The sequence below is a fragment of the Stigmatopora nigra genome, chromosome 10, assembly GCF_051989575.1.
Source record: "Stigmatopora nigra isolate UIUO_SnigA chromosome 10, RoL_Snig_1.1, whole genome shotgun sequence".
Lineage (NCBI taxonomy): Eukaryota > Metazoa > Chordata > Actinopteri > Syngnathiformes > Syngnathidae > Stigmatopora > Stigmatopora nigra.
The window spans coordinates 894,642-909,693 of record NC_135517.1 but is presented as its reverse complement, the minus strand read 5'-3'; the positions used below and the strand labels follow the sequence as shown (position 1 = coordinate 909,693).

At 41.1% G+C, this 15,052-nt stretch overlaps 1 protein-coding gene across 4 annotated transcripts in view; it reads right to left on the bottom strand.

Annotated features, from left to right (window-relative positions):
* Window positions 1-15,052, bottom strand: part of arhgef10la (Rho guanine nucleotide exchange factor (GEF) 10-like a) — a 62,065-nt gene that overhangs the window by 31,499 nt on the left and 15,514 nt on the right. For all 4 annotated transcript variants that reach the window (XM_077726473.1, XM_077726470.1, XM_077726471.1 and 1 more), the window contains 10 exons: window positions 14,357-14,457; window positions 14,208-14,285; window positions 12,693-12,872; window positions 12,055-12,171; window positions 11,715-11,807; window positions 11,471-11,641; window positions 9,254-9,399; window positions 7,964-8,148; window positions 6,122-6,237; window positions 4,707-4,834 (listed from right to left, as the gene is read on the bottom strand). In XM_077726473.1, coding sequence (XP_077582599.1) covers window positions 4,707-4,834; window positions 6,122-6,237; window positions 7,964-8,148; window positions 9,254-9,399; window positions 11,471-11,641; window positions 11,715-11,807; window positions 12,055-12,171; window positions 12,693-12,872; window positions 14,208-14,285; window positions 14,357-14,457 — 1,315 coding nt within the window. The remainder of the gene's footprint in view (window positions 1-4,706; window positions 4,835-6,121; window positions 6,238-7,963; window positions 8,149-9,253; window positions 9,400-11,470; window positions 11,642-11,714; window positions 11,808-12,054; window positions 12,172-12,692; window positions 12,873-14,207; window positions 14,286-14,356; window positions 14,458-15,052) is intronic.

Sequence of the window (15,052 nt, the reverse complement as noted above, 5' to 3'; positions counted from 1 at the left end):
TTTGGATGTACTCCTTGGGGTATAATGAGGGTTTTCCGGGTACTCTGGTTGACATTCTAAAAACATGCATGCTATGCTAAGTATATGCTAAATTGCTATTAGTTATGAGTGATTGGTTGTTTGTCTGATTGTTTTTTTTTTTGATCATTTTCCAAGATGGCGGCTAAAAGTGTCTTTTTACAAGTTGTTGGTCAAAACCGGACTTTATTATTATTATTATTTATTGACTTTTGGTTTGTCGATTTGTTGTTATTTTCGTGTGTTGTTGTTATTATGAAAATAAAAGCATTCTGTTCAAATAAAGGTTTCCAAGTATTTATTTGTAAAAAAAAAATCAACAAAAAAAACTGTTTTGAATTTAATGGGCGAGAGCATGGAAACAAAAGGTAGGCTCTTTCTTTTGTTTAGTTTTGTTGCTATGACAGTTAGCATCTTATTTTATTTTTATTTTTTTTTAATCCAGAAAATATTAAATCAGTTCCCACAGGGTTTGTCAGAAATCACTACGACACAAACACTTGATTTAAGTGTTATATTCAGTTATTTTTGGTAAGTATTGTGTAGTTTTGATCAAAAAATATAACTGAAAACTTCAAAAAAAAAGTTGTTAACAATGACAAAACAAAACAAAATGGCTAAAAAAGCCCAATTGTCGTTGAATTTCATTTTTTTTTTGCATTGTCTATTTACAAGTATGTAAAATCTTCCAAAAAATAAGATTGGCACCACATGGCATCTCAAAAAATAAACATATTCATTTTTTTAAATGAACCCTGCTTCTTTAAATGCAAAAAAAAAACAAGAACTTGCCGCACAACTAATCTCAAAAACCATCTGCCTGCCGTCTTGCCTGAAAACTTCATTTTTGTTATTTGCCTTTTTAAATAAACAGAAGCCTTCCAAATGTCTCAGTTTGGGGCTGTCTTACTTTGGCAAAAGGTTACGACCAATCGCCCTGGTGTCACAGTCGCTGCCGGGCGGCGTGCGTGCCAGACAAATGAGAACCAAAGAATAAAATACACTAATAAATATTCCAAAAAAATTGGCCCCAAAACAACGTCTCGAGGAAAAGTCAGCATAATAATTCGACTTTTCTCACTCGCATTTGCATTTGGGGAATTTGTGAGATTTGCTGGGAGGGAGGAGACAAAAACAAAAACAAATTCAGGCTTTTTTGGAAAGGAAAAGAGGGAAAAAGAATTTAGTTTAAAATCTACGAGGCATCCCATATGTATTTTTATTCCAGCTTGACGGCTGACGGCGTTGAAAAATGAAACGAGAATAAACAATTCTTCGGACAAAACTTCTTACGTGCCAGATGCCTTCATTTCTTTTTTTAAACAATATCATGTAACGCTACAACGAATACAGAGGTAAATCATGTAAATGTATCACACTGAAGCACAACAACAGGTTTTCAATACGTGCGTATATTTTATTAGTATCATTTCCATCTTTCTTGGAAAGCGTTCTTATTTCATCATTATATATGTGAAAAAATCTTTGTGTAATTTTTGACGCTTTTTAAACGTTTTGTAACACATTTTTAACGCATTCCTACTGCTATTTAATGTATTTTTGATGCATTTTTACTGCATTTTTACTGCATTTTTACTGTATTTTACTGCATTTTTACTGTATTTTAAAAACAAATGCTAGGCTAGCTGGCCATCATGGGTTTTCTCCGGGTACTCTGCTTTCCTCTCACATTCCAAAAATATCCTTGCTAGGCTAGTTGGCATGTGTGGGTTTTCTTCGGGTACTCTGCTTTCCTCCCAAATTCCAAAAACATGCATGCTAGGTAGGCTACCTGGCCGGGGTGGGTTTTCTCTGGGTACTCTGCTCTCCTCACAATAAAAAAAAAAATGCATACTAGGCTAGCTGGACGGCGTGGGTTTTCTCCGGGTATTCCGCTTTTCTCCCAATCCAAAAAAAATGCATAATAGGCTAGCTAACCTGTGTGGGTTTTGTCCGGGTACTCTGCTTTCCTCTCACATTCCAAAAACATGCATGCTAGACTAGCTAACCTGCATGGGTTTTCTCTGGGTACTCCACTTTCCTCTCACAATCCAAAAAACAGCATACTAGGCTAGGTAACCTGTGTGGGTTTTCTCCGGGTACTCCGCTTTCCCACCACATTCCAAAAAAATGCATGCTAGGCTATCTGGTCATCATGGGTTTTCTCCGGGTACTCTAGTTTCAGTTAGCATGTGCGTAAAAAAACACGTCAAAATGCGTATTTCCGTGTTAACGATGGCTACTTGAGGCTTTCAAATGTAAATTCCGGTTGATTCCGGTTGATTCCCGTGGAATGTTTCCAGTTGGATTCCCAAGCCAAGGCAAATAAAAGCAAAATGGGTTTTGTTTGCGCACCTCGGCGAGCTCACCCGCTGTTTCCGCACTTGCCTTCAAATCTGCCACGGCCGCGCCGCGGGTGGCGTCAGAACAGGTTGACTACGGCGCCCCGGCCCCGGCGGCAGGCGCAAATGACGTCGTAACGCTGCCGGCGGGCTTGCTTCTATTACCGAGGGGGAAATTGACTTGGCTGTTTTCCTCCACTTCCACACTTACTTTGCGCTCGTCTCGGGGGACTGGAAGTCGTGCGTGTTTACGGGGAGTGGCGGCCATTTTAGTGTTCAATCTATTGTCTTTTCCAGGTGCTCGTTACCCTTAGTGGGATTGCTTTAAGGCCAAACAAAGTCGACGAGACAAATTGTAAACAGTTGCTGACAAAATCAGGTTCACAGACATTTTTTTTCGCATAGAAGCCTTAAAATTACATTAAAATTGTTGTTATTTTGTATTTTATGTTTTAATAGGGATACAAAAGTGTTATTTCGAAGGAAAAATCTTAAGAAAAACCACCAATCTGAGATTAAATCAATTGCTAGATTCCTAAGGGGTGTGGCCTGCCCATAGATATATTCAAAAAGGAAGTCATGTGACCAGTACAACCAGGAAATGTGTCCTTAGTGCTCTAGTTTGTCATCCCAAGGTAAGATGGGCGACCAATGGCAGGAAAAAATATGTTTTTCCCCGTTTTATGCAAAATACAGTTAATTTTTTCCTTAAATTTCATTCCTAGACATCAAAAAACATTTTGTTTAGTGTTTAATCCTTCATTTGTTTCTTTATTTTGAAATAAATGACCATATCAGCCACATTGTCTTGGATTTTGTCTTTGTCGCCTTGCAGTTTTGTGCATTTTAAGTCTCATTTATGCACATATAAGCCGTTCCCTCGATTCACTCATCATTTTTTAGCTACAAATACGGCTTATATGCGAGAAATACACTATCAAACGAACAATGCTATCACCCAAGTCCAATCCACCAGTCGTTACATTGCCAGATCCACAAAGTCAGGCTACCTGGAAAAATATCCCGTTCCCTCGCGGGGAAATCCCTCCATGTCTTTTTCGGAAATCAATCTTCTCCAGTCCTTTAAGCTCCGCCTCCCGTCTGGTAGGTATCCATCTCCCTGGTGGCTTCCCTCGTAGAGACCTTTCCTTCCCTTCAACGTCACTGACAATTTCTCATGGCAGGAGAAACCTACACACTGCACCTCCTGCTCGGCCCCCAGCTTCTTGAAGGCCTTCTTCTTTCCATCGACTCCTTGTAACTTCCTTCCCTTCCCGGTGTCCCCCCCCCCCCTCTTCTCTCTTGTGACTTCTCCTTTCTAGAGCAGACAGCATTCGTCCTGTAGCTCACAACACCATCTGCAGGCATTCCTATTCCACCGAGCTTCCCGTCTCACCTCATCTGTCAGTCTATCCATCACCGTGGCAAACAAAAGGGGGGGTCCCTTTTCGGAGTTGACCCCTCCAGCAATCCCACCTTAACAGCCAACTCTTTCTTTCGTCACCTGATGCAGTACAACTACGATTATATTACTTTTTCTCGGCTATTTCAGACTTCCAAATCCAGTTCCTATCTCGTGGCAGCCATATTTTCTGGCATATAAGCCGCACTTGATATTTTCTCGCATGTAAGCCGTATTTGTAGCTATAAAAATGATGACTTGAATTAAGGGTAAGGCTTATATGCGCATAAATTAGACTTGATATGCACAAAACGCCATAACGCAAGACAATGTGGCCGATACGGTCTTTTATTTGAAAATTGAGAAAAGATAAACAGATAAAATGCTAAACAAAATGTATTTTGGCGTCTATGAATGAATAAAACGTTCTTAAAACATGAAAAAACTCACTTGTACCACCATCTTACACACACTGGTGTCAAAGTGGCGGCCCGGGGGCCAAATCTGGCCCGCCGCATCATTTTGTGTGGCCCAGAAAGTCTACCATCAGTGCCTACTTTCTGTTTTAGGATCAAATTCAAATGAAGAGTATAGATGTATTTCCAGATTTTTTCCCCCTTTTAAATCAAAAATTGTCATTTTTTAAGCCATTTTTACTGTTTTTAGTTCAAAAATCATTTTGGAAAATCTAAAAATATATTTTAAAAGAGCTAAAATAAACATTGTTTCAGATCTATAAAAAACGAAATATTCAGGGGCTTTTAATTCATTTATAAATAAGATCTAAATATTCTATCTAAAATGGGTCAGGCCCACCTGAAATGAAGTTGACGTTAAAGCGGCCCACGAAGCAACCCGAGTCTGACACCCTTGATGTAACATTTTCAGATTAAAAAGTGTGAGGTAGTGTGTGTTTGTTAGTGTGTGGGTTAGTGTGTACTGACTTGTCTGGCCTTCCGGGCACCTGCAGGCGCAAACGGCATTTGTTGGCGCTCTGGATCTGCTCCTCTTTGATCCGAATCAGCCTCTGCAGGGCCAGACACCAATCCTGGGCCACCGTGGTGTTCAGGTTCTGTTGAAGGTAGAACAAAAAGACGGCAAGTTCAAAAAAAAAAAAAAAACCAGGACCCCTTTAAGGCGGGACCATCAAAAGGAAGCATTTCCAGACGCGAGACGTGATTGGTTCTCCGGAGGATGACGAGTCGCACCAGCCAAGGTTGCGGTGGCCCTTCTGGGATGGCAATTTTTATTTTTTTGATTTTTTTTGGGGACGCGGCTGTCAGCGGTAGACTGCTGGGAAGCGTCCTGATTTGAACGCAACGGGCGGAGTGTCGGCATATCAAATATGAGTCTGCCGTCGGGGGGCCACATATCCTCCTCCTCCTTGTTGTTCAAGAAGACGAGATGGAAGACGCTCTTAAAGGAACGGAACCATTTGGATAAGCCGTGGTGTCTATTCGACATGTTTTACAGCGGTGGATGTCCGATTGCTTTGGACTGGGTGGGGACAATCAACTAAATATGTATATATACATTGGCAATGATCATATATGGTGGCCGTATAATCATGTAGAATAGAACTGCAGTACTACCTCGACATACGAGTGCCCTGACATACGAGCAATTTGAGATATGAGTAAATTCTCGAGCAAATCTTTATCTTGAGATACGAGACACATTTTGATATACGAGCATAAAGCCGATGTTGGTGAGATTAAATTTATTTCCGAGTTGTCTGCATCGTAATCCAAGTTCATTTAAATTAGTTTATGTTATGTTACCAGCGCGTTGCCGTGCAAAAAAGTCTATTTTAATTGAATGCCTATGGGCCTGAATATAAGACAGTGTTTTTTTGCATTGAAATATAACTGAAAAGGTGTTGGTCGTCTTATATTCGGGGTCTAGAAATTATAACCATTAACAAGGCTAGATGGCGCCAGATATCATCGAAGCGAACACTTAATGTGGGTACTGCAATTTTGTGATTTTTTAATAATAAGTAAGAGTAAATTGGGTCATTCACATTTTAAAAAGCAGAAGACTATTATTTACAAATGTAATTGCACTTTAGTTGACAAATTTAAATCTTCACCAGATATTACGATAGACAGTTTTTGCTTGATTTCCATGAGGCAAAATAGCATGCCTTTTCTATCAAATTTATTATTATGATAATAATTTGTTTTAGATAGGGTAGTGTCGTTAATTTTCTGTATAAAAATTTAATTTGGTGTTCAAAAAGTCTTTTGTCAAACCAAAACCTCTTGAAAAGTGGGGGTCGTCTTATATTCAGGCCAATTTTAATGCAAAATCTGTCTTTACGTGGCTGTAAAAATAAATCCTGGAACAAGTCCCTTACCTGGTACGTCCCCTCTAGGGTGCCCACCAGTAGCGTCACGTCTTCTACCACGCCGAGGTCATGCTGGAGCTCCTGCAGTTCTTGGTACAGCCTCGGGGGACCAAGAAGCGATTTCCCTAAAAAACAAAATCAGATCCAGGTTCATTTCAACAACTCAAAGTTTAGAAAACGTATAAAAACGAGACAAAAACTCGGAATGGTGCATTTTTGGCGGCGAGGTACGCGGGTTGATCGATCTCCGTCGTTACGGCGTCGGGATTCGGCCGTGGAACGCCGAAAGTCTCATCTCGCGGGTTATGATGCCCTTTGCCGACCAAAAAAGGAACGCGGGTATCTCATTAGACGCAAAAGACGCCATCGATTGGGCGCTACCTTGGAAGTCCGGCCGGCCAATCGATGCGCCGCGCCTGATTAAATCGCCCGGGCGGGACGGACGGCGGAGACAAAGGAGAAGATCACGGGAAGTCCTGGGGGACTTGTTCGTCCTCGTCAACGAGAGGACGCGTGGACGGACGGGGAGGGACTTCAAGTGTTCATTTAAGGAGCTCTTTGGTCTTAATGGGATCTCTCGGACGCCACAAAAGGAAATCGATAAATGCCTGAGAGGAAAAAAAAATGGAAGGTGGCATGCTACACGGAATGGAACCTTGCCGAGGAGTTTTTTTGTGGCTTTGAGTTTGATGGCAATTTGGTTTTAAGGTTTTAAGATGATTGGCCAAGAGGTTCAGAGGCGGGACTTGATGTATGCTAATTGCTATTGAGTTCCAGGTATGAAGAGAGAAAATGCTAAGGCTAATTTAGCACTGGTTTTGAAGGGAACTACACAGTCACCTCTAGAGCCAGCCCTCGTTGTTGTAGTTGGATTTTTTTGGGAGAAGATCTTGTAGCGGAGGCGGGGCTTTGTGTTGGATTTTTTTTTGACAAAATCTTGCAGTGGAGGCAGGGATTTTTGTTGAAATTTTTTGTGTTGGATTTTTTTTTGGACAAAATCTTGCAGTGGAGGCGGGGCTTTGTGTTGGAAGATTTTGTTAACTAATGTACTGAATATTTAGCAGTATTTTGTCAGTTTAGGCATTTGTGTTTTTTTTATATCTGCGTTTTTGGCTTTCTGTCCAATTTGGTAGAAATCATGTCAAAAATGACAAACGGCTCAACTGGAGACTGAAAAAAAAACATTAAATTCGATAATTTGAGTCGGGATAAAAAAAATTGGTTTTCCATTTTCTGGCGCATTTTCTGAATTACAAGGCCGTCATTTAAACCCAATTATTTCCACAAAAAAGTCCCTAAAAGAACAATAAGAGCATTTTTCAACACCAGTGTTTCAAAGGAAAAAACAGTAACAGGATTTTTCTAAAGGACAAATCTCAACCTAATACTTCCGAGAATTTTTTTGTTTTTATCTGAAACCTCCACACCGGTGCGACCGATCCCAATTCGAGCGATTGTCGGCGCGGGCTAAAAAAAAACGCTGCCAAATTCTCCCGAGGTGAATGCACACACACGCGGCGGCGGGCGAGCTGTAATCCAGCGTAATCCGCTTCAACCCGGACGCTTTTCCGTGCTTACCAATGTCGTTGGATGGAAACACCGGTTTTTCGCCAGCTAAATCGCTTCGGTGGTGCCACCGTGTTTTGCCTGATTTAAAGGGCTATTTTTGGGTTCAAAAGTCAACGCAAACCCTGGTCTCATCTGCATCCAAACCCGGCTGGAACCGGTTGAATCGAAGCGATTAAGTCCGTTTGTCGCCAGCCCTTTTAGATGCGACCGACTGGACAAAAAAACGGCGTCCACTCTAAAAAGTCGGCATATTTTAGAACGCTATCAAACGTTGCGACCTACCCGAAGCGTGGGCGGCGTTCTGCCGCTTGCCGGCGGCGTTCTGTGGGAAGACGGCGGCGGCGGCGTCCTTGCTCTGGGACGTCTCCTGACCCACTTCCACCACTTGCACGTGCAGCAAGGGGGCGCTCCATTTCATGGTGTATTTGGGCCCCACCGGGACCAAGCTGCTGATGTCTGGAGAGCCCCTGGAAGGAACAAGACATTTGTTAGATTCTTTAATCCTTATAAAGGGTGATTTTTATGGAAATGTGGGTGTGTATGTTAAGATTCTCTCGCTACGTTTGTCCAAACCGTGCATCGTAGAGAGTTGAATTGTTTTAAGGTGGTTGGAAATGGTTGTTGGATCCTGATAGACTGATCACTGGTGTCAAAGTGGCGGCCCGGGGGCCAAATCTGGCCCGCCGCATCATTTTGAGCGGCCCGAGTAAGTAAATGAGTGCCAACTTTGTGTTTTAGGATCAAATTCAAATGAAGATTATAGATGTATATTATATTTCTGGATTTTCCCCTTTTTAAATCAATAAATTTATCCATTTTTGTTCTTTTGGTGTTTTTAGGTCAAAAAAGCATTTTGTAAAATCTAAAAATAAATCTATAAAAACATTTTCGGTTTTTCACTTTAATATTGAATAGAATTAAATTAAATTAAAAAAATGTTTACATTTGAAATGAAAAACAAATGATTATTAGATGTTTTCCCTTACGAGGAAAAAAGTTCAAAGAAACAGTTTTGTATCCATAAAAAACTAAATATTTAGGGCTTTTGATCCAGTTCTTACAATCCAATAAAAAACATCCAAATTGGATTAGATTGAATCTTTTCATCTTCTCAAAGTGTATAAACTCAATCTTTTGTTAGTAACTATTAAAGCGCATTTAGCGGGTCATTTTTAGATGCAATTTAGCCTTGGGTCAACGTTTGCGTGTCTTGCGAGCACGACATCAAATGAGCGTGTCTTTTTTAAAAGGTAACCTGGTGGGTGTTTTCATTAGAATTAGGAATTAGGAATCAGCTGGCCACCCGCGTTTCGAAACTGGACAGCCCGCTGAGAGGTACGGGAAGCTCATTAGCAATTCATGTATGCGCGCAATGGCGCCAAGCATCGACATGGCGCTTGCTTTGTCAGGTACGAGAGGGCGGGCAAAGCACTTTGGGACTCTTCAGCTAAATGATATACCAAGAAATAATTACTCTCACAAAAGAGCTGTGAGTGGTGTTGGCGGACGGAAAAAAAAATATCAAAAAATCTTGAAAAAAAATGCAAATTGGCGCCCCCTGCTGGGACTTACTTGACATTAATGTTGGCGCAGATCAAGAGATGGTCGAAGAGGAAGACCTTGCGTTCTTTGGACTTGAGGACTTGTCCCCGGTCACCGTAGACTGTCTCCACCAGGGTCTCGCACTGGACCAGGGCTCCCTGTTCCAGGTTCAGTTGCTGAATGGGGACATTTAATGGTGTTGGATTAATTATGTAATACTATTATAAGTGTGTATTTAATCATTTTTGTATGATAGCTCGTTCCAAGTACTGTTTACTAGAAGATAGAACTGACCTTTACCCCAGAATGCAGACCTGGAAGGACGTGATTACTCAAATATTGTCGAAAATTAGTACAAATGTACTGTATACATCGATTACTGGATTGCAATTTTTTTTTAGAGAACTTTATTCATTCCGTATTTGAGAAATTTTACAATTTATGCGCATATAAGCCGTACCCTTGATTCAGTCTTAATTTTCTTTTGTTACAAATATGGCCTATATGCAAGAAAATACATCTAAAATACAAGATCAAATCAATTCATTCATTAATTTGAGGCGCTTATCCTCACCAGGGTGCTGGAGCACCAGCTAATTGGCTAGCCAGGGGACATTTAGAGTGCTAAATTAGCCTAGCATGCATGTTTATTGAATGTGGGAGTAGCCCGGAGTGAACCCCAAAGAAAAATCATCAAAACCCGGGGTGAACATGCAAACTCCATACAGTAACAACCCACAAGGAATCGAACCCACGACCCCAGAACTGCGAGGCCAAAAACGCTAACCACTTTCGCAATGTCCCACCATTTTTATTTTATTTTCTAAGATTAGAAAGTAGCAAATTGAACGTTGGAAATAGTTATTTTTGGCCTCTTTAAAACATTTCTGGCCGGGTACCGAATGGCATTATAAAGTCCAAACGTGATAGGTCGAGGACATTGTTACTTCCCTTTCCAAGTTTCTGTCGATAATTTAGTCTAAAGGAGGCCATTTTGTCTAAAAAAAAGGCAAATTCTCAAAAACTGCGGCAGGTAAACGTGATGGATGGAATAATAGAGGCGAAAAAGTTCCATATTGAGCATATTGAGATTGCCACTGGCTTTTTTAAGCACCCAATAAGCCTTAAGTTTTATTCAAGAGGAAGCATTTTAATTTCTTTATCCCGCTTCTTTTACGAGTGTCCCAATCAATGCGTCCACTTTAAAGCGTGACGTGGGTATCCGAGGGCGCCGTTACAATGTTGAGGAGCTCCATTTCCATCATCTGGCCAGTTTTGAAAGCAGCTATTATGTGTTATTAACAATTTTTATAAAAAAGTTGTAGCCGTTATTTGCTTTTTTTAGTTCATTGCCGTTCGTTGCCATGGTGATGATAGACGTTGACGCCATTTTGACAATGTATGAGACGCATTAATGATAGGGTCGTGAAGACGCAATTTTATCAAGCCAATATCACATAAATAAAATTACTGCATTTATGTTTTTTGTTTGGACTTGATTTTTTTTTATTTTTATTTATCGACGTTCTCTAAAATTATTTTCTAAAACAAGGGTGTCATACTTGATTTCATGTGGGTCGGACCATTTTAGATATAATATTTAGATTTTTTTTTAAATTGATTAAAAAAACTGGATCAAAAGCCATCAATATTCAGTTTTTTATAGATATAAAACTGTTAATTTTAAAAAATGATATTCAATATTCAGGTGGAAAACCGAAAATATTTTTATATATTTATTCTTAGATTTTACAAAATGTTTTTGACCTAAAAACCCCAATAGAAAAAAATGGTTAAAAAATGCAATTATTGATTTAAAAAGGGGAAAATTAGGAAATATAATATACTTTTATAATCTTCATTTGAATTTGATCCTAAAACAGAAAGTCGCCACTCATGATTGACTTTTCAGGCCGCACAAAATGATGTGGCGAGCCAGATTTGGCCCCCGGGCCGCCACTTTGACACCTGTGATCTAATTAATTAGTCTTTCAGGATCCAACAGCCCTTTCCGACCACTTTAAAAAAAATCCAACTTTCTACGATGCACGGTTTGGACAAACGTAGCGAGAGTACCTTAACATACACAACCACAATCAAAAAAATCATGTTTGCGTACCACAAAAAAACACAAAAACACAAAAAAATTAAAAACCATGAAAAGTAGCCAGTCATTTTCATTTTTGTCACCAATTATTCTTTAACCATAGACGACTGACTGTGTCCGAGTTGGAAGTGATTGGTCACCTTACTGAGCAGACGATCGCTGACGCTGCGAGCCAACTGCTGAGTCTCGGCCACCTGATCGGCCACCCTCTTCTGCTCGTTCAGCTTCTCGGCCAGCGTCTCCAGCTCGGTCAGGGCCAACTGCAGGGGGAGGCGGTCCACGTGGCCCTTGGGGGTGTTCTTCAACATGTCCTGGTCGGGGGACGCCGGGAGACGGGTGAGCTTTGGGCTTAGGGGGCGGAGCCGCTCGGTGGAAAGTACGTACCTGTAGGAGGAGGATGAACTGCGGGAACCGCTGAACGGGCTTCACCATCAGGCCGTAGAGGGTAATGCGGTCTGTGCTGGATGCCTGTTTCTTCTGAGGGTTGGACGCAAACCAGAGGACATGTTTGGCAAATAACCAAATTCTCAGATTTGTAACGATCGTGGCTAAAAATGTGGACAACTAGCGTATTTTCTGGCATATTAGCTGCATTCGCGTATAAGCCGCACCCTTAAAATTGGCTTGAAATCATTGAATTGGACAATTTCTCGCATATAAGCCACGCCCTGATCCACATATCAATGAGGATGATGAATTTGACTTAAAGGATTTGAAATTGTACCTTTAGGAATTCCAGAAAGGCCGGCTTGGACAGGCAGGCCTTTTTGATGAGCGCCATGGCGTTGGTGAAGTTGTTTACGTAGTCGCTGTAGACGTCCAGGACCATGGACTTGGAAAACTGGGGGTAAATGGAAGAGTCGTTAAGTCAGTAGACTTGTTTTGGTGATTGGTCGTTGCGTTGTTCGGCAAAAATGCAAAAAAATGCAAAAAACGGGAAGTGCTGTGAAAAATATTTCCGCAGTTTTTACGGCAAACCGCAAAAAAACGTGAAAAACAGGGACTTACTGTGAAAAATATTTCTGCAGTATTCTCCCATTTTTTGCAGTGTTCAAAAATTAGAAATAAAAACACAAAGGAAAAAAACGAAAAAAGTGGGGAATACTATGAAAAATATTTGTGCAGTTATACCGGTTTTTTGCAGTATTCTGCAAAAAAACGTGAAAAACGGGGAAATGCTGTGAAAAATATTTCCGCGGTTGTCCCGTTTTTTGCAGTGTTCAACAAAAAAATACAAAAACGCAAAAAATGAAAAAACATGGAAAATGGGAGAATATTGCAGAAATATTTTTCTACAGTATTCCCCCATTTTTGGCAGTGTTTTGGTCGACTTGGTCGTCATGAGTAAGACTTTGTACTGACCGATGCCACGAACAAGTCCCCGATCTTCTCGCAGCTGTCCCATTCGGCCACTCGGGACGCCAACGCAATCTGGAACATGGCGTGGCAATGCGTGATCTCCCGGACTCGGTAAAAGATGGGCCGGATCTTGCGGGGGCTTAAAATGCGTGGCTCGGCCTCCAGCAGGGGTTTGTGGTATTCCTGAAAACACAACAGACCCATATGATATGATACATATAAGCTCAGGAACCACCTCATTTTGTAAGTAGATGTACGACTGTATTTGGTACCAAAGACTAAAGTAGTGAGCAATTTTATTGCCACTAAACAGCCAGCAGGGGGCAAAAACACACAAAATGAGCTTTCTATGTAAGATTTAACTTAAATTACCCATTGAATGATGCATTTCACGTCAGAAATAAAGTGATTGTAATCCAAGTTTATTTAAATTAGTTTATGTTATGTTACGAGCGTGTTGCCGGGCAGATTTGACAAACCCGGCCTTGAAAATAAACAAAGTAAAAAAGTCAATTGGAGTCATTTGTTTGGGGGTGACGGCGAACCAGGCGTAAAAGACAAAAGTCTGGAAGGTGAAGTCAGTGAGATGTCGCTAAAGCTGAAGCGGGACACGTCTTCGAGTGGACGTAACGGCGAGACAAAAGCGCCGCCGCCTTTGTTTTGTTTTCTGGGCAATTTTCTCCCAAGCCTGCCCTTAAAAAATCTATCCAGCGGTGAAGAACGTGGCAACCTTCAGCGTCTAATTGGCCCGGCCGACACATCGCTGGCGTTTAGCGCGCCGTCGGACGCCGCCACGAGACGGAGATTTTTTTTCCGCCGAGCTGCACATTGTAAAGTGTCCCATCTGGTCGATTTTTTGTCCAAAAACGCAAGCCGCCGTCACGCCTGATTTCTGTTGTGCGAGACGCGGCGCCGCAAACAAAGTCTTTGACAGACCATTAAGCGTCCATTTGTTGTGAAAACCTATTATTCGCTTGTACAAAGTTTATTTTATTATATTTTAGCGGGAAATTTGCCTAGGAATCCAAAAATTATGTAAAAAAAAAAGGGGGAAATTTGGGAGAAAATAATATTAGGTGGACAGTAGAATATTTTTCATAGATTACATTTCTATTTTATTTTTTACAAATATTTATTGTTTTTTAATTTAAAATGTGTCAATTTCACAAAAATATAAATGTGGATATATCATTTTTAAATTTAAAAACCATAATAAGATAATAATAAAAAATATTACGAATAAACACAGAAAATAAATGAATTGTGATGTTTACAAATTTTGAAAAATTAAATTAAAGAGATAAAAATAGACAAAATATTTGTTGTTTTTTGGTTTTGCATTTGAATATATATTTTCATAAAATATATTTACAATAAATATAAAGCGAATCACAGTTACTTCAACCTTTTTAAGGTAATTTTAAGGGTACAGTTTAAATGCGGGGCGGCTTATATGCGAGTAAATGCGCTAATAGCGATACCTGTATACATTTAGGGGTGTTTTGGGTCTTGACTCACCTGCAAAATCCTCCGCAAAGACTCCAAATATCCACGCTCACTCTGGATGATGGAGCCCAGGATGTGGCGACGGACGACCTGTCAAGAGCGAAGGCCAACGTGAGATTTTGACGGGCGGCGAAGGCGCCGTTTTAAAAAGCCTCCCCCACCTGGTGGCCCGTCAGGCCCTCCGGCATGGCGCTCAATTGCGGCGGCGGATGCGTCACGTCGCAGATGGCCACGTCCAGGTAGCCCGCGTCGTCCTCTTCCTCTGTTTGGAAAAAAGACAAGTCGGTTCAAAGGTCAGGAAAGGGCTGGCACTACATTTTATTTGGGTTATTTCTAGTGTTTGAAAAAGGTCCCAGCCAGGTAAAAAGACCTAAAACTGGTGTTAAAATATTTATCATTTGTATAGTTTTAATTTGTGGTACTCGGACGTTTGGTCGCCCGGACGTTTGGTCGCCCGGACGTTCGGTATATTCTTGAAAGAGAGTTTAATATCTAAATATCTACTGTTGAAACCAGCTCTCAAAATTATATTCACCCGGGCAACCAAACGTCTGGGCGACCAAATGTCCGAGGACCAAACATCCAGGGGACCAAACGTCCAGGGGACCAAACGTCCAGGGGACCAAACGTCCAGGGGACCAAATGTCCGTGGGACCAAATGTCCGCGGGAGCAAATGTCCGCGGGACCAAACGTCCGCGGGACCAAACGTCCGCGGGACAAAACGTCCGCGGGACCAAACGTCCGGGGGACCAAACGTCCGGGCGACCAAAAAATTTGCTTGCAATGAAGTATAATAATAATTTCCTGTAGATGTATATTAAAATTTCCTTATTTTCCGCCTTTTAAATCAATAATG